Here is a 25,158-nt window from a genome sequence, read left to right on the forward strand (position 1 = left end):
GTGTACGTCGAGTTCTTACTTAATGTTGTTACTTGTTTCGCTTTTACCTGTACAAATACAAATTACGAATCAAAAACGTTCCACAAACGTTCCTCGTTGTAATTGTATTTCACGTAAATTTTCAGCTGTGTTTAATGAGCGGAGAAATCATACAAATGAGTGGGCGGCAAAATATGATATTTGAACCGAAAGATCTTGATCAGGCATCGCCTGCCACAGTTAGCAGGTAATATGATTTCTTTACATACACATGCATTAGTATACTGTTGTTAACAATTCAAGCCTTGCGAGTCACTTTCGTTAGGAATATGAACAGTATTTGTTTATATGATTCCTGATGATGATTAATTTTTATTCCTGATATTTTCGTAGATGTGGGATGATTTACATGGAAGCCACTCAACTTGGTTGGATGACATTAATAAAATCGTGGATTATGTACAATTTTCCTCCAAATTTAGGCTTGGCAATGAAGACGATGATACAGGTAAGCGAGTCCACGATTCAATTAATGTTCAATTATTATAACAAGTTTCTGCAATTGTTTTGCAAAAATTAATTAAACCCTAAAAATCAAACCACTTAATTTAAGAGGAATCAGTATGTTAAAAAAACTTTGAAAGTGGAAACATGATACGCATAATTTATTTAATGATAGAGATCTAGAAGAATTTCACCAAAAAAACTGTAGCAATTTTGTTAATAGAGATCCAGAGATTGTCGTTTAGAATAAGACGGTTTAATTATATGGCTTTTCAAGATTCTGATTGGTTAACCAGCGGTCCGTAAAAACCCATATCCGGACCGTCGTCCGTATATTCCGTATCTGGACCAGTATCCCGGATGTCTCATGCAGTTCAGCCATATAATAAACAGATTATTTACCTCGCTTATCGATCTGTACTGCATGTGAAATATCAGACATGTTTTTTGCATTCTGAAAAGCCTCGGTCTGATATTTCACAGTACAGACCTCACGCTCGGTCAATAATCAGTTAATATGATCGCTTTCTTTGCTGTGATTGACTCTGGATATGTATCTTCCAGGATATGTTTTTCTGGTTACTTCCTCCGGTGCTGGATTTTGTTAACCGACATTGCACCCAGTTCGTTAGAGTCTCATCGATGCATTTGGTGAAGCAAATGTTGGTCATGTATGATTCGCTATTGGACGAGTTGAGGTGCGCGGTATAGTTTATATCATGTGCTTAAAAAGGTGGCTACATGCATGTATGAGGCCAAACCTAATATGTTAATGAGCCAAACTATTTGTTGATGTTCATCTGTATATTTTATCAGCACATGAAAAGTTCGATGGCTGAAACGGGCCTAATAATGATTCGTTTTATTCACATCCTCATGCGTTTATGTGTTCAGTGTTTTTGACAAGTCGCAAAGTGTTTATTACGAGATGTCTGATTTATTAGCCATTTTCAATTTTTAGTTTTATTTAGCTATTCTTTTGTGGTGGCCGGTGGGAAAGGAAGTACGGAAAAACTGAAATAGTTCTTTGTAATATGAGGATATTTTAAAAACTTAGAGGAACTAATTGATACCTTCTTATAGTAACTTGTTTAATTGGGGCATTTTTAACTTTCACACATATAGTAATAAAGTCTGTCATCATTATAATGATTATAATCATGCCGTATATATCCGATAATCAGATTTATTCTTTTGACTCTCCATATAGGAAGAAACAAAATCAACCAGGGGAAGAGTCTGAAAAAGAAGACGAGCTAGAAGATAGTGAACGACCATCTCGTTCAGAAAATGAGATCATTCAGTGGTTACAATCTTTATTTTTCTTTTCACTTTGTTGGTCAGTTGGAGGTCATTTGGACGGATCTTCAAGGGAAAAGTTCAGTGATTTCCTTAAGAATGTCTCAAGTGGAAAGGATAAAGCCAATCCTAAGTAAGTGTGTGCATTCAGATACCATGTTTCAGTTATTTTTTCCAGTGCTAAAAAGTGTTGACCATTTTTGTCGTTGAGAATAGCAGCAAAATTTTGATATATATGGGGTCTATATTTTCAATGCTACATCAATTTTTATGATGGAACCCTTATTTTAGGCCGAAGGATTTGAAAATTCCCCGGACGAATGCCTTTCCTGGTAAAGGAACTATTTACGATTATTATTTTGACAAGACTACCTTTGGAACGTGGCATCCTTGGGAGAAAAATGTTTTAAAAATTGAAATTCCTTCTAATGCTAAGGTACATTAAGCATGTCATTGATTTACTACTGCTTGTACAATAACTTTATTTCTAGAAAAGTTTTTCCTTACGTGATTACGTCCATTCATGTTTATTTTTTTTCTGCACTTTTTCCAAAAGCAGAGAGGAGACGTTACTTGTCTTACATGAATTTTTGTGTGGTAATTTTCTAGCCCAATGAATTGATTGTTCCAACAACTGACACCGTACGGCAACAATATTTCCTTGATTTATTCTTATCCCATGAGAATTTGCTTCTTTTTGTTGGACCGACTGGAACTGGAAAATCAGCCATAACCGTTGATTACATCTTGCATATGGACGAGAAAAGGTAATTCAGTGTGATTGTGTAAGGAAGTCTTGACTGTGCCATTTTATTGTTCGTTTCTTGTTCGTATCAGGGTGTGTATATAGTTTAATACTGTAATTTAAACGTCTTTGTACCGCCTTTAAGATCGCGAACAAGCTTATTCAGATAATGATGAAATTTACCCCAAATCGCGAATATCGTCCCGTTAAGGACTGAATTTTGAATTTTGCAGCTATATTGCCAATTTTGTGAACTTCTCGGCTCAAACATCTGCAAATCAGACGCAAGATTTAATACTTTCGAAGTTAGACAGGTAATGTGTTTCAGTTGGGTTGTCATTTGCTATAGTCGCGTTGAATATCAATAATTAAGCCTTAAATATATTATTATCATCAAACGGCATGAGCTAATGGGTCAGAATCCACTGATGGCTCACTGCGATCTGCTCGATAACTAGTTCATACGAGATGAATTGGAGTTATATATATATATATTTTTTAAAGACGTATATATATATTTTTTAAAGACGTATATATATATTTTTTAAAGACGTATATATATATTTTTTTTTAGACGTCGGAAAGGTGTTTATGGCGCTCCGTTTGGAAAGAAGATTATCACGTTCGTTGATGATTTGAACATGCCTGCAAAAGAGAAGTATGGGGCACAACCTCCCATTGAAGTTCTGAGACATCTTGTTGATCACAAGTATTTCTTTGACCGGTAAGGTGCAATTATGCCACATGCTCTTCTTCGAATAGGTCTATATCCATTCGCACTTGCGTCACTTGAATTTTTAACGCCTAACGTCACTGTGATGAGAAACGTTAATTTCACTAATCATCTGAAAACGTTGAATATACTTTTCCTTAAATGACGCCAAGCGCAGAAAGTCACATGATGTTGCATGAAGTTTGATTGACTCGTAATTTTTGCTGAGCCATGAAACTTTGTGACATTCATTTTGCACCCCATGCACAAGGGTCTCATTGATTATCTATAGCATTCGTTGATTATCTAAATTTTGAAGAAATAAACCTCTTATACAGTTCCCACAGTCAAATTTACTAGAAGCTATATAGTCATTTATATATTATAGTCATATGTGGTATACTGATTGATTTTAATCAAAACACATTGTTCTATATTGTGTTTCAATTTTTCTCACTAGGAATGATACTTCAACTATGAACATAATGGACTTGCTTCTCGTATCGGCCATGGGACCACCAGGGGGTGGTCGCAATGATATAAGCTCCAGGTTGTTACGACATTTCAATGTTATTGCTATCGAGTCATTTACAAACGATACGATGAGGAATATTTTCTCTGTTATTATGGATTGGCATTTCAATAAAGACTTCGAAACACAACTGAAGAGATACTCCAGGGTAGGTAGATTTCAATCATGTCGTAAGGATTTTGGAATCGGACGGTGTTTCATGCAGTTATAGAACGAAAGCTTAATTTTAAGTATACCATGTTATCTTTCCATTGATTGAAGCACAGCTAATAGAATATACATGGTTTGGGGACTAAATAAAAGTACAATACAACTCATTAACTATGTTATTGTCCACGTTTATGCAAAAAAATGGTTCCTTTCTCATCACGTGTATTGTATTTTAGCCAAATTTACCCATTGCATTCGTCTGGCTAAGCTCATTAACCTTGACTTGAAAAATATGTTAATTATAAGATTGCTATTGGTTTATCTGTGTAAAATACAATAGACATGTAATGAGTAAGGAACAATTTCTTGCATAAATGTACCTCAACATAGTTAATGAGTCAGTGTATTGTAGTATTATCTAAACCCTGTATATTTTATTAACTGTGATTGAAGAGACTTTCACCGTGTGTGTGTGTGATTAAACTTCTTGAATACAGGCGTCAGTCTTCATATACATTGTAGTATAGTTCGTTTAACGTCCGGTTTTCCACAACCTCTTATAAATTATATACATGCAGGCTGAAATAATTGTTTTTTCATTTTAGATAATAATTCACGCAACATTATTTGTATACGAGCAAGCAATATCTACTTTCTTACCAACACCTGCGAAATCACACTACGTCTTTAACCTTAGAGATTTTTCTAGGGTCGTTCAGGTAATTACCTCTTGCATGATAGGCATCGATCAAATTTGTGCAATAATACCTGTTGGGTTTGGTACCAGGGATCATAGACTAAGTTACATCGCTTACAGTATACATGCTCGTTTCAGGTTGCTTTTTAGATTGTCTTTCTTCTTATGCACAACATGTTTTATTCGTTTACCAAGACTTCGTGTTTCCAACTAATTATGTTTATCGTGACTCGAGGTAATTATGTTTGTCCATTTAGGGTATTTTGTTATTCCCTGGTACCTGTGCAACTGATGGCAACAAGATTACCCGTCTTTGGGTACACGAGGTTTACAGGGTGTTTAATGACCGCCTTGTTGGCTTTGAAGATCAAAACACGTTCTTCGAAATTGTCAAGGTATTGATAAATTGTCATTTTACCAGCATTTGTTTTTCACAAAGTCCGTTTATCTGAAGGAATTAGTGAAACATGTTATTTAGCACATCGATAGCAAGCACTGATGAGGCCTTTCCTAAGTATATATGTTTCAAAAATTAAAACTTGGACGATTGAGCGTAGATTGGTTCTTTAATGAAAAATGATTTCATCTCCTGCATTTAATCGTGTGCACATTTAGTTTGAAAACATTTGAAAAAAATCGGCTAATTTTGAAATACAATTTTATGTTAGTTGTAAAGAAAAAAATATGCATAATAATGCAATTTTTATAGCACGGAGTAAAATTAATATCACCAATGACAAAATCTTTGTATATAATTTATTGTGTATAACTAATTCATTTTCCACCATTTCTTAACAGAATGCGCTTGCAACAGAATTTAAAGAAAAACTCAACAATGTGTTTGAGCATTTAGTGACGTCCGGAAACCAAGTTAGAGGCGACGACCTCAGAAGGTAATTTATATGCCCGCCGCTAAATCGTCCATACACATAAAGGATTGCCTTACAAATAGATATTAATAGTTGTAAAATTAATGCGGTTAAATGTTTTTAATTGCAGCTTATACTTTGGTGATTACATGAGTAAGAAAGAACGTGGTAGAAATTACGATGAAGTTCGTGATCTTGATGCCCTGCAAGAGGTACGTTATGAAGATTTTTTTTCGAAGAACTTTGTTCATATTCCACGTCTTTTTACGCTCGTGGTTTCGTTCATTATTCATAGACGATGGAGAATTATCTTGACGATTACAACGTTTCAAGTAAGGCACCTATGGATCTGGTGCTGTTCAGATTCGCTATTGAACATGTTTCCAGGATATGTCGCGTGCTACGTCAGCCAAATGGACACGCCTTACTAGTTGGTTGGTTGAATTGGTTTTTTTTACGTTTAGCTATATATATTCGATTATATCATGAAGCCCTGGCTATATATGTAGATTTCAGATCATCGCATTCTGATCCGCTACATATATTGCACACGTATATAATAGTACATAATTATATAATGACAGCCTCATCCACTTCGCATATTCTAATATTTGTTTCTTCCTCTTCCAGGCATCGGTGGCTCTGGTCGTTCAAGCGTAGCGCGTCTCGCCGCATTCATGTCCGATTACGAAATATTTCAAATCGAAATAACAAAGAATTACAATACATCAGAATGGATGGAAGATGTCAAAAAAGTGCTTAGAAAGGCTGGCTATGACGGAATCCCTACTGTATTTCTTTTTGGTGATCACCAGATTAAGGTAAAATTTTAGTGATACAAAGAATATTGTCCGAATGAGTAAATCTAATGTCAAGTTTAGGTGCGAAATTTCTAACATGCTAAAATTGAGCCGTGCAAAGTACGCAAATTTTTTACATTTTTGTATTAGTTACATATTTTCACAAGTACATAATTGTACAAATGTATGGGTTTTTCCTGACCGGTTTTGTACGGATTAGTTTGAAACGTGGGCAAAATAGACCTCTCTTATAATGACGTCAAAGGTGGAAAGTCTGATATTACACGAAGTTTGATCGGCTCTACAAAACTATCGAGCCAATGAAACTTCGTGTCACATCATACTTTCCGCGTTTGACGTCATTATGAGAAAGGTCTATTGCATTGCTTTATTGCCTATATATAGTTCTGCCTGCGCAGCTATTTTAAATTACTAACAAGAGAAAAAATTAATTTAGGACGAGGTATTTCTTGAAGATATTAATATGATACTGAACAGAGGCGATGTACCAAATATATTTCCAAATGATGAGCGGCTGGAAATTATTGAAAAGGTGAGAGCTCGTGCGATTGTCATTCATCAAGTTGACCTCCTAGAAATGCACTTCCCTGTAATTTACCGAGACAAAGGTAACCGTGCACCTTTCAAAATTTAAAAGATTTTGAATTTCAGTGCAAATAGTATTTGTAGTAATGACGTTGATCAAAGGAAAATTTTTCATTAAAAATAATTATTACATTTGAAGAGATAAAGTCATATTATGAAGAAAAATCTCACCAACACTAAAATATTGGTACAATATATAAGTAATTAAAGGGACGATTTTTTAAATATGATCAGTCAAGCGAAACTAAATAAAATGTTGATTGCAATTATAGGCAACATGCGTTTTAAAGTAAATCATATGTAATTAAATTTATAATGAAATACCAACTAATTGATTCTGAACTGATAAAGCTAAGGGAGCTTATAGATAAAAAAAATCTTCAGCTTATTGCCTTTGGAATTCATTGCATATTTAAACAGCCGGCACTATCTGCATGCTGATTATAGAATTTTCGATTTTCCTTAAAAAAGTATCTTTTAAGTATGTCAAATAATTATGGTACCTCCACAGAGAAAGGAAAACTTACAATATCATGATTTTTTAGATGCAAGCTATTGTTCAAGAGGGTGAACTTAGTGTGGATTCTAGTCCTCTCGCAATGTACAACTTCTTTGTTGAAAGGATTCGTCAAAATCTTCATATTGTTTTGACAATGAGTCCTATTGGTGATGCCTTCCGGAACCGTTTGCGAAAATTCCCCTCGTTGATCAACTGCTGTACGATTGATTGGTTTCAAGTAAGGTTTTGCTAATTCTTAGGTATACTTAATAGCTACCACTAAAATTACAAATGTGTAAAAAAAAATATGCTTCAATCACTTCGTTACCTCATGGATTTGGACAATTACCTGGCAATTGTACCGGTGTTGGAAAAAGCCATTTGGGTCTTACTCCTTTTTTATTGTTACGTAAGGCTTGGCCAGAGGATGCATTAGAAATGGTTGCAAACAAGTTTTTAGACGACGTGGAAATGTCATATAATGTTCGCAAAGAAGTCGTATTAATATGCAAGTATATTCACGAAGGTGTACGATCCTTGTCAGAAAAGTAAGCCATTTGTATGCTATATGTAAATTTTTATTCACAAGACGTCTTCAAAAAGATTAAAAAATATATGCAAGTTGTGTGGTGCTTCATTATGTTCATAGTGAAAAATAATTTTATGTCATCACTGCTTGTTATTTTTTTAGATATTATGAAATATTGAGAAGACGTTGCTATGTCACGCCCACATCCTATCTTGAGCTCATTAAGACCTTCAAGTCTTTACTTGGTAAAAAACGCATGCAACTGCTGACATTAAGAAATCGATATTTGGTTGGCTTGGAGAAGTTAGAATTTGCCGCTGCCCAAGTTACTGTTATGCAGCAGGAGCTTACTGAACTACAGCCGGAGCTCATTCAAACTAGTAAGGAGACTGAAAATTTAATTTCAAAAATTGGTGAAGAAACCGAAGAGGTTGCAGCCAAAAAGAAGGTTTGTAATGCCGTATTACTATATAATTTAAAATTGTGTGTTGACTCCGACTTTTTCTTCTTATTCTAAAAGCCATTATTATAATAGATCGTTGAGGCAGACGAAGCTACTGCGAATGCTGCTGCAAGTGAAGCACAGGCTTTAAAGGTACGTATACGTACTATGTCTAACACAACGATCTTTCAAAAGCAGTGCACTTGTTCATTATATAAATTTGGGCATAAGTATATATTATAAGTATAGCATAATTCTATACAAACGCCTTCTGTGATCTACCATGCATGTATGGTCTTTCACCGACAGCAGGTACTCGCTAATTCAGTTACACTGTAATTTGGATGAAATCCGTGAGTAGCGTAATTCTATACATTGGCTACACTCTCATAGGCCCAAACAAAGTTTTTGCTGGAGGCCTTTGCAGCAATGAACGTCGCAACCGCGCATAAATGTTTCCTATGATGTGCGTATATCAAAACTTGCTTTCGGTTTTTGCAGAAGCCGTGCATGTTTGCTTGATCAAATGTTTAGTGCCATGATAAGCAAGTTTGTTTTCTTAAAGGATGAATGCGAGGAACAGTTATCAGTTGCCATGCCTGCCCTTCATTCAGCAATCGCTGCACTCAATACGTTAAAGCAAGCAGACATAACAATGGTTAAGTCAATGGCAAATCCTCCGGCTGGCGTCAAGATAGTCATGGAGGCAATATGTATCCTTAAAGTATGTTATCATGTCATGCATGAAATTTATGGTCGGGAATGAGTGTTTAAAATTATAGAGGTCTAGCTTTGCTATAGCTACCTTAAATTGAATGGCTGATACATTATTAACGAAATGGAAAATTAATCTATTTCTCAGGCCTTGAATATTTTCATGAACGCCATAATTTACAACGTCATCATCGCCACAACTACGGCGGTTGCGTAATTAATGATGAAAGAGATAAGCTTTTCGCATTTTATACAAAACTCATATGAATAATATTCTGAATATAAGCCTAATTTTCCTTTTTGCATAAACCCTATATATTCTATACTGAATGTTATGAATAATGATAGCATATATAGTTATATTCTACTATTTTGTGGTAATAAATCTTTATTTCTTTTTACATTCAATCAAGGGAGTAAAACCAGAAAAGAAGGTTGACGCCAACGGCAAGCACTTCGAGGACTACTGGGCTTCTTCCAAAAAGGTTTCTTTATAGAATTTTCATTTTCATCCCAATGTTATTGAAAACCAACGATAATGAATGTCATTGAAATGCATTAAAGAAGGCAATGAAATAATTTATCTACATTTTAACCGAATGTGAGATCCTACTACTTATATCAGACCGAGACATGTTTTTCCATTCCTGCGAAACAATTTCGGTTATAACATATACCTAATTCTAGGAGTCTCTTTATGTGGCATATACATTCATGGATAATTTTCTATCCGCTCTAGGTTTTCAAGTGATTCAAATATAGGTTTAGAAAGTCATATATCCATTTCTTTTCCCATCAGTTATTAGGTGATCTAAAGTTTCTTGAGAACCTGAAGGACTTCGACAAGGATAATATACCACCGCCAGTGATCAAGAAAATTCGTGAGAAGTATGTCAGCAATCCGACATTTGACCCATCTCTGATCAAAAATATTTCCTCTGCGTGCGAAGGTTTATGTCGCTGGGTGAGGGCAATTGAGGTCTACGACAGAGTTGCAAAGGTGAATTCTTACATCGAAAATTTATGATTTCAGCTATCTGCAAATTTTATTGCAACAGGCAATGTTGGAAATGTTCTAGAAAATTAACATATCTCAGTATGTTAATCCTTGCAATTAGCATGCATGTATAATTAAGATCATTTATTGATCCAGATTATGTTTCTGTAACAAGTTTTGCTGTTTTATATCAAAATAACTTATATGCAAAACAGAATAACAATTGCAAAATAACTTATATGCAATCATCAGTAGTTACATTCCAATAATTTTTTGTTAAATTTAACAAATTCTCCCCCTCCCCCTCTAGCTTGTTGCACCAAAAAAGAAAAAATTGGAAGAAGCACAGTATACACTAAATATTCAAATGAGTCGTTTGGATGAAAAAAGATCGGCGCTTGCTGAGGTTCAAGGGAAGCTTCAGGCTCTGAACAATGATTATGACATGAAGATTACTAAAAAGCAGGTAAAAAAAACCTACTGAAGTAGTATATCGATTCTATATGTTAACGAAATTTATTGACGTTTTAATATCCAAACTCAATCTTCAGCAGGAAAGGAACTTGAGGGGTGTGTTCCCCTCTTTTTATTCCTTGAAACTCCTTTTTGCGATTATGCTAAATCTGCTGAGAAATAAATGCAGGAACGTTATAATGATTGCACCGAATATGTTTAGATGTTGATATTTTGCAATAATTTCACATTTACTCGTTTTAAGCACTTGAGCGGTTTTTTCAGGTCTAGCGGCCACCGGCCTTTTCATTGTTCTAAGAATCTGGAAACCTGAAAATTCATGATTTATATGAAATTATCGATGAGACCGTAAAAGACATTCACAATCATTCTAAACGGTAATGTTTATTTGACCAGGACTTGCAACGAAATATTAAGCTGTGTTCAGAGAAACTCACAAGAGCAGAAAAACTGTTGAAAGGTCTTGGTGGAGAAAAGTCAAGATGGATCCAGGTTCGTGACATTTTTTAGTTATCGTGCAAGATTCTGTTTATCCATATAATTGGTTTGAAGAACATTCGACCAGTACAATATATACTTGCTGTGCATATATTATAACATGTTCTCACGTTACGTTGCGTTACGTCAGGTCAGGTCAGGTCAGGTCAGGTCAGGTCAGGTCAGGTCAGGTCAGGTCAGGTCAGGTCAGGTCAGGTCAGGTCAGGTCAGGTTAGGTTAGGTTCAATTGAAATGGCACGGTGGACATGATTCAGCAGCTCAGTTGGCATGTTGTATTTGTCGGTAACTGCTTGGTTTTCCACTTGTCTAATTCGACTTTTTTGCTTGCAGTGTGCGGAGGATCTTGGTGATACCTACAACAATATAGTCGGTGATGTTCTCCTATCATCTGCCATTGTTGCTTATCTGGGACCGTTCACAGTGGAATTTCGACAGGTTTCTACAGTCCCTATTAATTTATATTACTAATGGCGAGTGGTTTCCATTATTATACTAATAGCGAGTGGTTTCCATTTATTTATATTACTAATGGCGAGTGGTTTCCAGGATTTTCTCTAAGAAGTAAAAAAAATTCCTAATCATTCATATATGTATTCGTATTTCATCATTTCACGACATTTAGCAACCGTTATCTGCAGATATTTTGAAATTTTCCAAAATATATTTTTAATTAGAAATATACTTACATTTCCTGTATAACGAATCCTTTAATCGCTGATAATTCTTTATTCAGTATATCCATGCATGACATTGAAATCTTCGAATTTATGCCGGGCATTGCCAAAGAAATATTTCTTTTCTGTCAATTTTCTACTGAACTGCATACATGCACATCACTAAATTATATCCTAGCAATTAAGAAAATATGTGCGGATACGAAAAACATCAAATTATTTTCTTTTCTTAACAGGAAAGTGTCCAGGAGTGGTGGAAATTGTGCAAGGAAAAGCAGATTCCAGTTTCAGAACAGTTTTCTCTACTTGGAACTCTGGGTGACGCCGTGATAACAAGAACTTGGCAAATTGCTGGTTTGCCAGTTGACAGGTATTAAATATAATTTCGGCATCTATTTAACAATTAGTCGCCGAAGGCGAGGTAATTACAAGCCTACAGTGTATTATTTTAGTATAAATTTCGAGGTGTTTACAAATAATAATCAACATAATTTCATAAAAATTTAAAATTACTTCAGAGACAGTGAATCTTCAGTGACAAATCAGAATACAGGAAAATCAATAGTCATGCATGCACCTCGAAATTTATACTAAAAATATAATATCCCCTTTAAGTATGTATTATCGCTGTGCATATAAAAATTGTCTTCATCCATGTTAGTTTTGTCTCTTTCCAAACCTCTATTCTTTACTCCGGGGCTTAGAAATCATTATAACGGCGTAATATTATTTAAGGTAATTTCTTAAGTCTCAAACACTTCCGCTAACCGATAATTGTATTTCAATCATTTTTTGTTAGTTTTTCTATCGAAAATGGTATAATCGTGACAAACTCTCAGAGATGGACGTTGATGATTGATCCACAAGGACAGGCGAATTATTGGATAAAGAATATGGAGAAACCAAATAAGTTGCAGGTTCCTGTTGGCTTGTCGCTATATTTATGTTGGCCTGTGGTGCTTTCATACTACATATATATATGTTGATACTTGCAAAAAAAATTAGCGAATGCGTGTTGTTATTTAATTGAAGAATTTAATATAAACTATCTTTATTCTTAGATCATCAAGTTGTCCGATCAAAATTTTGTTAGAACATTGGAAAATTGCATACAGGTATATGCATGCATACCCTCTTCTTCGAAGTGCTTGTGATTATTTACACAACGATCCAGCGATATAGAAAACGTTTTGTGAGAATCTTGTATGAAAGATGAGATATGCTTGGTGCACCTCATTTCCATAATTCCTTGAATTTTATAAGTTATGCAAATGCGTATTTTTATTTAGTTCGGCACACCAGTTTTGCTCGAGAATGTTGGTGAAGAGCTGGATCCAGTGTTAGAACCGTTGCTTCTTAAACAGACGTTCAAACAGGTCAGCATATACATCCATATCATTGCTCGCAACGCGAGTCTTTGCGAAGAATCTCATAAAGATTCTGCGGAGGGAAATGACACAGAAGAATTCTCAAACGCATAAGATTATTTTCGAACAAATATACCTCCCTTTCATTGCTCTATTTTAGAGATATACGAGTCAGAGTGTTTACTTCCCAACTTCCACAGTCAGATAATATAATATAGGAATATAATGTGATATTGCTGCATAATTTGTCATATTATTTTTTGCCTTTATTTTCTGCCACTGAAGGACATTAATTTATATTTTAGGGCGGCGTGGAATACTTGAAAATGGGCGAAAATTTCATAGAGTTCAGTAAGGTACTGCAACAAATGTATTTTTACAGAGATTTAGATGTATTTCTTTGACCAAGCTAGTCTGTAAAATATTCCACTCATTTTTATCAGTTTTACTTATCTATGATGTCACTTGATTCTGTGAATACAGGACTTCAGATTCTACATAACCACCAGACTTAGGAATCCGCATTACTTGCCAGAAGTGTCGGTGAAGGTATTTACAACACTTAATATAACAAAATATTGCATGATATAATTAATATATTGATATCAATCAATGATCTCCTTTTAAAATATGCTCGTATATAATTATAGTGGTTGCTTATTGGTAATTCATCAAATTATCTCAGATTAATGACTAAATTCATTCACTCCCTCGGAGTATTAATCAGATTTCATGATATATAGGTGACCCTTCTGAACTTTATGATCACGCCACTCGGGCTGGAAGATCAGTTGCTTGGTATTGTTGTTGCTAAGGAAAAGCCAGAACTTGAAGAAAAGAAAAACATGTTAATTTTGGAGAGTGCAAAAAATAAGAAACAGGTATATACATTGTATTATTATATCGCCTTTCTCTTCCCCATGCATTAATGCTTTTTTGTATAGCGCTATGGCAATTATTTTTTCTTTTGTCACAATTCTTTTTTACGAAACAATCTTCCCTCTTTTTTGTAACGCTGTATTTTTATTTGCAGTTAAAGGAAATTGAGGATAAAATCCTGGAAGTACTGTCCACGTGTGAAGGGAATATTTTAGAGGATGAAACTGCAATTGAGGTTTGAAACCAGTTTCGTCTCGAATTTCATTGTTAGAAAGTGTCTTAAAATACCCCTCCAAAATAAATCTTTTTTGAAATTCTATCAGGCCTTGTAAGGTCTAGTTACCGCTTGCATGACAGATATTCTGTAGGTGACTTAGTTATCTTGCATTTTTTATATGAACCATGTCTGTCTTACAGGTTCTTTCATCCAGTAAACTACTTTCGAAGGAAATCTTGGAGAAGCAGGAAATCGCTACGAAGACAGAAAAAGAAATTGATCAAACAAGAAACGGCTATCAACCGGTATAGTAACTTATATCGCATTGTATTAAATGGATATATCAGTAAAGGCTAATTTCCACTCCGGAAAAGAAGCAGCGGATCGGATTGGATCGGAACGAAAGATAATCCGCGCGTGCGTAGTCTGTTGAAATGTTTGGCTTATATTGATCGGAAAGCGTCCGAGACCGGATAAAAAAAAGTTCAAACAGTTTTAACTGTTTTTCATCCGATCCCAAATGACTTCATGGATTGGATCAGCTTGGAAAAAAATCCGATCCGCTGCTCGTTTTCCGGAGTGGAAATTAGCCTTAACTGTTGTTGCAATAGACCTTTTCGGTAATTACGGCACAACATTTTAAATTTAAATGAAATACCACCTTAAATGAGATGGATTTCAAGTTTTACTCTCACGAGCCACGTGCAAAGATGCAAAACATCCTTCTTCAACACATGCATGAAAAAGATTTTTTTGTTTTGACCAATAAATGTGGAAATAAGCCATAACACGAGAACGATGCTGATTGGCCAAGACCACGAGCCTCGTTCCTGCGTTATGGCTTATTTCCAGACTTGTTAGTCAAAACAAAAAATTATTTTCATACACGAGTTATAGAAGGTTTTTTGCATCTTTGCACATAGATTGTGAGAGTAAACTTGAAATCCATCTCATTTAAGGTGGTTCTAAATTTAAAACGATAATGTTGTGACGTAATTAACTGTGATTGGAAGTGTTGATAAAACCAATATTGCATCAATTCATATACAATTCAATACATTTTCTATGACATGCATGTCGGATTATAGTTTTAAAATGTATAAGGAATATTTTACAGCCACTTCTGTTATGTGAAATCCACCACCCTATATACTCCAACAATAAGGTTGGATATAAATATAACTTATTCATTTTGCTAATAGGTGGCGAAGCATTCGTCTATTTTGTTCTTCACAGTCTCATCACTGGCTAATATCGAACCGATGTATCAGTATTCGTTGGCTTGGTTTGTTAAATTATACCTGCAGGTATTATATACACGTTTATTGCGACATGTGATTTTCACAATACCAACCGGATAACCTATATATCAGGACTTGTTTTTCATAGCACGAACTGCTTATTATTCGTTTTTTGAATCCACAAAATTAATTTGGTTCACTTTTATCTAGTCCATAGCAAGCAGCGAACGATCAGGGGATTTGGCGACGAGGATCTATAATTTGAACGATCATTTTTCCTACAGGTATAATAAGGAATGAAAATCTTAGCTCTGGAACCTTTAATTATCTCAATTTATGTGGTGTATTTTACGGGGGGTGGATCATGCATGGGCTTGTGCTTCACCCCCCAGATTTGTAATTTTTCAAGATTACCGAGTATTAGAGAGCACATGTGGAAATTCTAAATCAAAGCACGTTTGCCATATTTCAAATGTTTAATGAAATTTTTATAAAATATTTAAAACTGAGATTTCCGTCTCAATTTACATTAATTACTTTTTATTATTAAAAGGTGTAATGACTAAAGACTGTTCTCCTTTTTAGTGTTTACTTGAATATCAGTCGATCGCTGTTTGAAAAAGACAAGTTACTCTTTTCGTTTCTTCTGTGTGTTGGAATTTTGAGAGGAAAGTGAGTGTATAATTACATCCCATGTATATTCAGGGGCGTAGCAAGGCTGGCGATTTAGTCCCGCAATGCAATTTTAAGTTATTCACTAATTATTTATGTTTCACAAAATATTAGCATATATAGCGGAACTAGATCGTCGGGCTCGCTGCGGTACTGAATATATAACAATCGAGTTTTACGAGTTCTCAACGCTACTCTAAAGATGAGTGCATGGATCTGTGTGAAAAATATCAGCTATTCTTAATTGAAAAAATATTTTATGAAAACGATTGCTTGTTAATATACCACACATGCTTTTCACCCAATTCTGTTTAATAGTAATTTTCAGATCTTATTGGTTTAACGCATGTATCTAATTCTTTGTATAGAGGAAAGATGGATGACGAAGAGTGGAGGTTTTTATTGACCGGTGGAGTAGCGTTAGATAATAAACATCGTAATCCTGCGCCTGGTTGGCTATTGGACAAATCATGGGCGGAGATTGTCAGATGTTCAAACATGGCTGCATTTTCTGGCCTACGTCAACATTTTGAAAAGAACGTATGTAGCAAGTTGCATATCATGGAATTCATGGAATTGTATATACCTGCATGGAAGTTTTTACTGTTGCATGATCGTAATAGGGGAGGGGGAGCGTATAGGCTCTATCGAAGTAACTGACTTGTATTTGGATTGGTTAGTTTTGTGTCGAGAAGTTTTAACTGTATTGTAACTGGTAATTGTTAAGGTTTCAGCGTGGAAGAAAGTTTATGACTCGTCTGAACCACATAAAGAGAATTTGCCTGATCCTTGGAATGACGATTTAAACAACTTCCAAAAACTGGTCATATTGCGATGCCTTAGACCAGATAAGGTGTGCATCATTTTATTAGTTTTCTGTAAACATTCTTTTCATTCTTCTTTTATATTTTTCTTGAAGCAATAATTACTAAGAATTTTGTGTACTGTCATTCTTTGATTTTTAAGATGACCGTGGCAATTCAAGATTTTATAGTCTATAATCTCAGCTTATTGTATGTCGAACCACCAACATTCGAATTAGATAAATGTTATGAAGACTCTAACTGCTATGTGCCTTTGATATTTATTCTTTCTCCTGGCGCTGATCCAATGGCGAGTTTATTGAAATTTGCCGACGATGTGGGTAAGTTCATTTTCAGAGCTATGAATAATTCTAAACTGGCCTACGTTTTAATTTATACATGATTGTTGGATGACAATAATGGGGGTGGCATTAAATAAAAATTTCCATTTTACTAATTTTGCTTCTGTTCACTAAGTTCTAATTGTGTTTATATTATTTGCAGTATGTTTACTTGAAAAAATAATTCATTAAGTTGATTTTTTTGGGTGTCATATAAAACAAATTTCGCCTCGTTGGATGGAACATTCCATCTTTAACCTCATGAAAATATTCTTACCATTGCACGAATGAAAACATTCATTATTAATATACTATAAGATTAAAAACACTCATCATGCATGTGGCTTTATTTTTATATCAGGTGTTGGGCGATCAAATTGTGATACTATCTCACTTGGGCAAGGTCAAGGACCTATAGCAGCGAAAATGATAACGAAGGTACAGCCATATGCATGATAATCGGATTTTCATATGAGCATTTCGATTGGTCAATGCCCGTGCAAACACATGGTGTTTGACGCATGAGAAGTGGGACGTTTGAACTAGGTCTTATTACCTCTCTTGAACGAATCAAATTGCAGCTATTCTTCATGTGAGAGCAAAAAGTTTAGCAATATATTTCAGTAAAATACGACCATGGTCATATTTGCCGGAAAATGGCAAATACGACCATGGTCATATTCGCCGGAAAATGGCAAATACGACCATGGTCATATTCGCCGGAAAATGGCAAATACGACCATGGTCATATTCGCCGGAAAATGGCAAATACGACCATGGTCATATTCGCCCGAAAATGGCAAATACGACCATGGTCGTATTCGCCGGAAAATGACAAATACGACCATGGTCATATTCGCCGGAAAATGGCAAATACGACCATGGTCATATTTGCCGGAAAATGGCAAATACGACCATGGTCATATTCGCCCGAAAATGGCAAATACGACCATGGTCATATTCGCCGGAAAATGGCAAATACGACCATGGTCATATTCGCCGGAAAATGGCAAATACGACCATGGTCATATTCGCCGGAAAATGGCAAATACGACCATGGTCATATTCCCCGGAAAATGGCAAATACGACCATGGTCATATTCGCCGGAAAATGGCAAATACGACCATGGTCATATTCGCCGGAAATTGGCAAATACGACCATGGTCATATTCACCGGAAAATGGCAAATACGACCACGGTCATATTCGCCGGAAAATGGCAAATACGACCAGGGTCATATTCGCCGGAAAATGGCAAATACGACCATGGTCATATTCGCCGGAAAATGGCAAATACGACCATGGTCATATTCGCCGGAAAATGGCAAATACGGCCATGGTCATATTCGCCGGCTTTTTTCGGCGAATATGACCATGCGTCGACTTTTTTCTCAGGCCACAACAGAAGGAAGATGGGTTGTTTTACAAAATTGCCATCTGGCTATCTCTTGGTTACCAACCTTGGAAAAAATTTGTGAAGAGGTACGTAATATCCAACTCGCGAGGATTATAAAGTATACGAGGATTATATAATTTATGTGCTTTTAACATAATGTTTAGAATATTTCCACTCGTGCTATGAGCCTGTATAATAACGTGGAAGCAATACGTTATTACGTTTTTCCGTTGTATTTCTGCACAATATAATAAATAATAATCATTGATCATCATAATTCTCCTTTTATTTCAGTCGATTACGCAGGAGGCAAAAACCCATCCAAATTTCAGATTATGGTTGACCAGCTATCCAACAAATAGCTTTCCTGTCTCTATTTTACAAAATGGTAACTATTGCAATTACTTTGTTCTTATCATATGATGCGTGGAGATGCTTCAATTTATCAAATAAGGGATGTAATATTTACATTACACGTTACATTACACGTTACATTACACGTTACATTACACGTTACATTACACGTTACATTACACTCTCTGGCGTACCACAAGGTTCCATCTTGGGTCCGTTATTGTTCATGATCTTCGTAAACGATCTTCCTTCTGCCGCCGTTGACGACTCTTCTCTCTACCTCTACGCTGACGATACGAAGTGCTCAAAAACTATTCGTGACACCTTGGATGCCAACTCTCTTCAAGCAGCACTTGATATTCTGTTTCAATGGAGTCAACAGTGGCATTTGAGATTTAACCAACAGAAATGTGAATCACTCACCATCTCCAGAAAGAGAACCCCGGTGTGCTTTGGGTATAAGGTAGGTAGCCATGCTATAACATCCACCACGAGCCAAAAAGACCTCGGTGTCCTGGTGACATCCGACCTCAAATGGAGTCAGCATACATCAGCTGCAGTGGGTAAATCGTGCAGGATGCTTGGCCTGTTGAAGCGGCACACCAAGTCATTTAGTGAGCAGTCTAAGCGATTGCTTTACCTGACTCTTGTGCGTCCCCATGTCGACTACGCGAGCGAAGTTTGGTCTGGACAGAGCATCAGCCAAATGAAGGACATCGAGGGAGTTCAGCGGCGGGCTACATCTTATATTCTTGGCACACCCAGGTTCTCTGTTCCATATCAAGAACGTTTAACCCGGACAAATCTGCTTCCTCTCTCTTACTGGCATGAAATCAAGGACTTACTATTTCTACATGGATGTGTTTATGGAAAATATGACATTGATTTACCAAACTATCTGCCAACACTACCACCTAACAACCTCAGAAACTCATGCTCTTTAAATCTGCAAGTTCCAAAATCTCGGACTAAATGCTTTCAAACTAGCTATTTTGTTCGCGCTTCAAGACTCTGGAACACTTTACCTACACCTCTAAAAGAAATTCCTGCATATAACACTTTTAAAGCAATCCTTAAAACTACATACACCTCCGCTCTTCGAAATATCTACGACATTGACATCAATTCAACCTGGCGATCGATATGTCTACGTTGCAACACCATCAGAAACTTCTTCCAACCGTCACTTGACTCATCTTGTTGTTAGATCATGATTAGTATTAGATCATGTCCGTCCGTTTGTCTTTCTGTCCGTCCGTCTGTCCTTCTGTCTGTTTTCGTTTTTAAATAGAGGTGGGTGGCCTTAGCTAGGGTGTTATAGCCCTGTTGTCACCTGCCTATGTATGTGTCGTTGTTATTCATGTACATGAAGTTTTGAAATAAATAAATAAATAAATAAACACGTTACATTACATATTACATTACATGTTACATTACACGTTACATTATACGTTACATTACACGTTACATTACACGTTACATTACACGTTACATTACATATTACATTACACGTTACATTACACGTTACATTACATATTACATTACACGTTACATTACACGTTACATTACACGTTACATTACATATTACATTACACGTTACATTACACGTTACATTACACGTTACATTACAGGTTACATTACATATTACATATTACATTACACGTTACATTACACGTTGCATTACACGTTGCATTACACGTTACATTACACGCTACATTACACGTTACATTACACGTTACATTGCACGTTACATTACACGTTACATTACACGTTACATTACACGTTACATTAGAGAAGTAGTAAAATATCAACTTTTTACACTTTATAAAATTAAGCTTATTGAACCAGTTTTATAACCTGGAATTTTACAGCACTGGAGGTAAACTTAGGTAAATTCATCTAGTAATTCACTCCACTTTTGATCTTTTTAAGGTATCAAAATGACTAATGAACCACCGAAAGGTCTTCGTTCCAACCTATTGCGAAGTTATCATAGCTATCCAATTCTGGACCCCACGTTCTTCAATGGTTGCAACAAACCTGAGGTGGATAACTATTGGCCCACTTAGAGAACTATCACCCATCGTAGCGTAGGATTATAAAATACAACAAGCTTCAACAAAAATCGCCTTCATCTCGGTTTCCACTAATATTTAGGTATGGAAGAAAATGCTTTTTGGCTTATGTTTCTTCCATGGTCTGGTGCAAGAGAGAAGAAATTTCGGTCCACTTGGCTGGAATATTTCTTACGAGTTTAACGAGTCCGATTTAAGAATCAGTGTTCGGCAACAGCAGGTGATTATTGACTTTTTGGATGATATGTGTGATGCAAGACATCACAGAGGTTGTATCAACTACATTTCTCAGACATATATTCTGTACTTTTAGATGTTTTTAAATGACTACAGCAACGTTCCGTACGACGCCTTAACTTATCTTATTGGTCAATGCAATTATGGTGGGAGAGTGACTGACAATTGGGACAGGTTGGATTCATGTACCATAGAAACACATTGACTGGAAATTCACTACAGGCATAATTTCTCATGCCCATTCCATGATCCACCCCACCCCTCTCTCCCTTCTTGTTTTCTGCGTTCGAATTTAGAATCGTAAAATAATATTTGTGGCAGATTTGGCAAAATACCGAGGGTACAGTTTTCGGTATATTGTGGTGTATTTTGCGACCTGCAATACGAAGAATAAGGCTTAAACAATCGATCTTGTAAAAAAAATTCCTTTCCCCCCAAAAATTGTTGTTGTCTTTTATTTTCGCAGACGCCTTATTCTAAGCATCTTATCGATCTTTTACTGTCAAGAAGTTGTTGTGCAAGAAAACTACAAATACTCAGAAAGTGGCAACTACTTTCCACCTAAGGAGGTATATTCATCATCTTCTTGTTCCATGGTACTATCATATCAAACATACATGCCATGTTAATTTGTATATATGTATTCAATTCCAATAATTAACTCTCTTGTGAAAAGTCATATGTAGGTACTAGTTAACATGCACCGAAGACCGTAAGCGACGTTATATTCAGTTATGCAAATGTACGAACGTAAAAGTTCTAATTGTGATTGGCTAGATGTATAATAATTGCAAATGAGACGATGTATGCATGTAAGCATGTTGATGTTCGTTAAAAGTAAATAGTCGATTGCAATGTTTTCAAAATTCGTTATATTTTCGGTATTTTCCATAAATTTTGTAGCATAGGATTGTGGAAAAAGCATCCCATATACCTGCAACAAGCACAACATTGTGAAATTTTAGAAAACAATTATAACTCGCATGCAATGCCGGTGTAAATTTTCATTTCATAAGATAGATCAAGACTATTAGTCCTTTGGGACATGCTCTCTCAGCACAATAAATATGGAAATATGAAGCAGTCTTTTACAAACAAACATTTATTTAGTTGAAATTACCAAGCTGCGAGAATAGATGAACTTCTAGTATAGAACTAAAAGTTTTACTGCCTTCAATGAGAGGACGCAGGGTAATCCATGAAGTCGAGCGAATTTTAGGGTCTACATAACGTCAAATGAACTTGAATGTACATGCATAAGCTATATATAATGATCGATCAGTGTAAGGCCTGGATCACACTGGCTCCTAAGAATCGAGGATCCATTGTATTACTTTCCGATAGTCTCAGAAAAGCATTTTTCACACCAGCGGTCAACTTTGTCTGAGGACAAAGCCCAAAGGGAATCCCAGACAAGTGTAAACTAGGCTTAAAGGCGTTTTAAGATTAGAATATATTTTAAGCAATCAACTTGCGTTGAAAGAACTTATGCAAAACAGAACTGCAAACTTATTTTCGATTATGAATATATCATACCTGACACTAAATGTTCAACCAATGAGGGCCTGGCATTTTACGGTAACGAACGAATTTGGCAGTCCCAGCCAGTAGGGAACAATGATCTTAACGTAAGTTTCGTTCGTTAATGAGGTTATAAGTCCTTCGGTGCATGTTAACTATTAAGTATTAACTTAAGACAAAACATTTTGATTAATAAACGTGTGAATCGTGTTAAGCTTTGTGTTTAAAGTTCACTAATCTGCTTCGACCAACATGAAATATTATTACCAACATCTGCTAACTGTCATGATTATCGTACGTTATGCGTGCGATTGAAAATTGACTGTGAATAGTCAAAAAAATTAAATCATGCATAAACTAGTACGGGTATATTAATGGATAAACAAGTAAGTGTACCGGTATATATTAATGGATAAACAAGTAAGTGCATGTATATATTAATGGTATTAATTCTATTCTATGTTTAGGGCTCGTACGAAAGTTACATTGAGTACATCAAACAACTGCCTCTCATTTCTAACCCAGAAGTAGGTTATTTTGTTGCCGTCTATATATATAATTTTTTCATACCCATTTCGATAACGTTCTGTACAACAATGATGCAGTCATAATGGATGACATAAATAAATTTCTTGAAGTGGAGAGAAGAAGAAAGAGCTCTTGAGAATTGATGAGCGCAATATGAGAACAATTAATTTTGTGTCAAATGCAGTTTTTCTTGCCTCTAGGTGTTTGGTCTTCATGAAAATGCAGATATAACTAAAAATCAGAGGGAAACAAATCAACTATTTGATAGCATTCTTCTTACTTTGCCCCGTCAGGTAAGCCATGTGAAAGTGAAAACCTCTGTTTTAGGGTAAGGTGAATTTGAATTAAGGTGCCTAGTTGGCTTTTCTGCACATCACTTTTAATAAGCAAACGAGGTTCATTAAACCATTTTAGCTTTTTCGTTAAAGCTTTTTTTAACATGCATGTAAAAGGCATATTTTCATTTTCAGTCTTCTAGTGGCGGTAAGTCATCTCACGAAGTAATCCAGGAGCTTGCGGTCGATATTTTATCTAAACTTCCTGCGGATTTCAACATTGAAGCTGTAAAGGTAAACATTGACACATCCCGCATAATTCACTAAATTAATATCCGAAATCGATTCTTGCATATCTACTATGTATTTATTGCCAATTAGAGCAAATTTTAAAATCTGGATGAAAAACTTGCTTGTTGTCCTCAGTTGTCCTTGCCCTTCCCACTTCCTCCCCCCCCCCTTCCTATACGCATTGTAAAACAATATTTGTATTCCATTGTTTTAATGATTACAGACGATTCTTCAAAGTTTTAAATAATTTCAGAGCAAACTTTTAAATTTTAAAAAAATTGATGGAAATTTTGCTGTTTGTCCTCTCCCCCATTTCCCCACCGCTTGAAGCGATGTATCCCCCATTTCCCCACCGCTTAAAGCGATTTGTCTATAATTATACAAAATCAAGGTTTATGTATGATATTTAAATGAACTTGGATTTTCAACCTCTCATTTTCTTTGCACAAGCGGTTAAAAATGAGGCTTTTAAAAACCGTTCTCCCGCTTTTCAAGGTTAATTTTTCTGCTAGTTTTTACTGTTAGATAAGCCAGAAGATGCTAAAATACTTAGACGTAAATATATTTTTGAGATATTTTGATAAAATGATAGTTTTCTGATACACCCTGTATTTGCTTTTTGTTTTTTTATTAGGAAAAGTACCCACTGCGTTATGAAGAATCTATGAATACCGTACTACACCAGGAATTGATCAGGTATATCTTGCCAACTTAGTACAACTGGTATTTATCGTAAAATGCCCTACCACCACATTATTCGTCCAACGATGAAATTTGAATGCCAATAAAATTATAGTACGTGTGATGTAAGCGTCTTCTAATTTATTTTTTGCTTAGGCCCGTTTTAGACGTCGAACTCTTAATGTGCCGTATCAATATTAATGAAGTCTTTTAAGTTCATTTCGGGCCTTGTAGCTATACGTAATGTCACACATCATATAATGCATGCCCATTAATTTCCTTTGGCTATCTTATAGGTTTAATAAATTGACGCAAGTCGTACGTTCGAGTTTAAAGGCATTACTCAAAGCATTAAAGGTACATGAATCTTTTGCTTTCCTGCCTTTACCGCCAGTCTCTCCCCTCTCAATCTGGGGAGGATTATATAATTATATCTAATCGATATATATTTTCCTTCGTAACTTTTATTATAGGGTTTGGTTGTTATGTCATCCGAGTTAGAAGGTGTTTTTGGCAGTATGCTAGTAGGCAAGGTATAATACATGCAGTGATAAGCACAT

At 35.6% G+C, this 25,158-nt stretch overlaps 1 protein-coding gene across 1 annotated transcript in view; it reads left to right on the plus strand.

Moving 5' to 3' along the window:
- The window catches only part of LOC114529625 (dynein heavy chain 3, axonemal-like), a 53,400-nt gene that overhangs the window by 24,004 nt on the left and 4,238 nt on the right, over positions 1–25,158 (plus strand). The window contains exons 37-90 of the mRNA XM_028551425.1: positions 126–226; positions 373–487; positions 1,048–1,181; positions 1,694–1,915; positions 2,074–2,218; positions 2,392–2,549; positions 2,761–2,841; positions 3,102–3,251; positions 3,700–3,919; positions 4,527–4,640; positions 4,876–5,013; positions 5,417–5,511; positions 5,618–5,699; positions 5,783–5,921; positions 6,118–6,308; positions 6,745–6,840; positions 7,439–7,630; positions 7,807–7,940; positions 8,084–8,369; positions 8,457–8,516; positions 8,929–9,087; positions 9,491–9,562; positions 9,877–10,077; positions 10,385–10,540; positions 10,945–11,040; positions 11,377–11,481; positions 11,957–12,090; positions 12,520–12,637; positions 12,782–12,835; positions 13,010–13,096; positions 13,393–13,443; positions 13,571–13,636; positions 13,831–13,968; positions 14,121–14,201; positions 14,384–14,488; positions 15,386–15,490; positions 15,635–15,708; positions 16,010–16,096; positions 16,465–16,636; positions 16,824–16,949; positions 17,063–17,240; positions 17,602–17,678; positions 18,636–18,722; positions 18,931–19,024; positions 20,923–21,035; positions 21,148–21,285; positions 21,379–21,476; positions 21,769–21,871; positions 23,291–23,350; positions 23,552–23,644; positions 23,822–23,920; positions 24,552–24,613; positions 24,895–24,955; positions 25,072–25,131. Coding sequence (XP_028407226.1) covers positions 126–226; positions 373–487; positions 1,048–1,181; positions 1,694–1,915; positions 2,074–2,218; positions 2,392–2,549; positions 2,761–2,841; positions 3,102–3,251; positions 3,700–3,919; positions 4,527–4,640; positions 4,876–5,013; positions 5,417–5,511; positions 5,618–5,699; positions 5,783–5,921; positions 6,118–6,308; positions 6,745–6,840; positions 7,439–7,630; positions 7,807–7,940; positions 8,084–8,369; positions 8,457–8,516; positions 8,929–9,087; positions 9,491–9,562; positions 9,877–10,077; positions 10,385–10,540; positions 10,945–11,040; positions 11,377–11,481; positions 11,957–12,090; positions 12,520–12,637; positions 12,782–12,835; positions 13,010–13,096; positions 13,393–13,443; positions 13,571–13,636; positions 13,831–13,968; positions 14,121–14,201; positions 14,384–14,488; positions 15,386–15,490; positions 15,635–15,708; positions 16,010–16,096; positions 16,465–16,636; positions 16,824–16,949; positions 17,063–17,240; positions 17,602–17,678; positions 18,636–18,722; positions 18,931–19,024; positions 20,923–21,035; positions 21,148–21,285; positions 21,379–21,476; positions 21,769–21,871; positions 23,291–23,350; positions 23,552–23,644; positions 23,822–23,920; positions 24,552–24,613; positions 24,895–24,955; positions 25,072–25,131 — 6,363 coding nt within the window. The remainder of the gene's footprint in view (positions 1–125; positions 227–372; positions 488–1,047; positions 1,182–1,693; positions 1,916–2,073; positions 2,219–2,391; positions 2,550–2,760; positions 2,842–3,101; positions 3,252–3,699; positions 3,920–4,526; positions 4,641–4,875; positions 5,014–5,416; positions 5,512–5,617; positions 5,700–5,782; positions 5,922–6,117; positions 6,309–6,744; positions 6,841–7,438; positions 7,631–7,806; positions 7,941–8,083; positions 8,370–8,456; positions 8,517–8,928; positions 9,088–9,490; positions 9,563–9,876; positions 10,078–10,384; positions 10,541–10,944; positions 11,041–11,376; positions 11,482–11,956; positions 12,091–12,519; positions 12,638–12,781; positions 12,836–13,009; positions 13,097–13,392; positions 13,444–13,570; positions 13,637–13,830; positions 13,969–14,120; positions 14,202–14,383; positions 14,489–15,385; positions 15,491–15,634; positions 15,709–16,009; positions 16,097–16,464; positions 16,637–16,823; positions 16,950–17,062; positions 17,241–17,601; positions 17,679–18,635; positions 18,723–18,930; positions 19,025–20,922; positions 21,036–21,147; positions 21,286–21,378; positions 21,477–21,768; positions 21,872–23,290; positions 23,351–23,551; positions 23,645–23,821; positions 23,921–24,551; positions 24,614–24,894; positions 24,956–25,071; positions 25,132–25,158) is intronic.

The sequence above is a fragment of the Dendronephthya gigantea genome, unplaced genomic scaffold (assembly GCF_004324835.1).
Source record: "Dendronephthya gigantea isolate DGI-Jeju-01 unplaced genomic scaffold, DenGig_1.0 000001F, whole genome shotgun sequence".
In the NCBI taxonomy this organism is placed as follows: Eukaryota; Metazoa; Cnidaria; class Anthozoa; order Malacalcyonacea; family Nephtheidae; genus Dendronephthya; species Dendronephthya gigantea.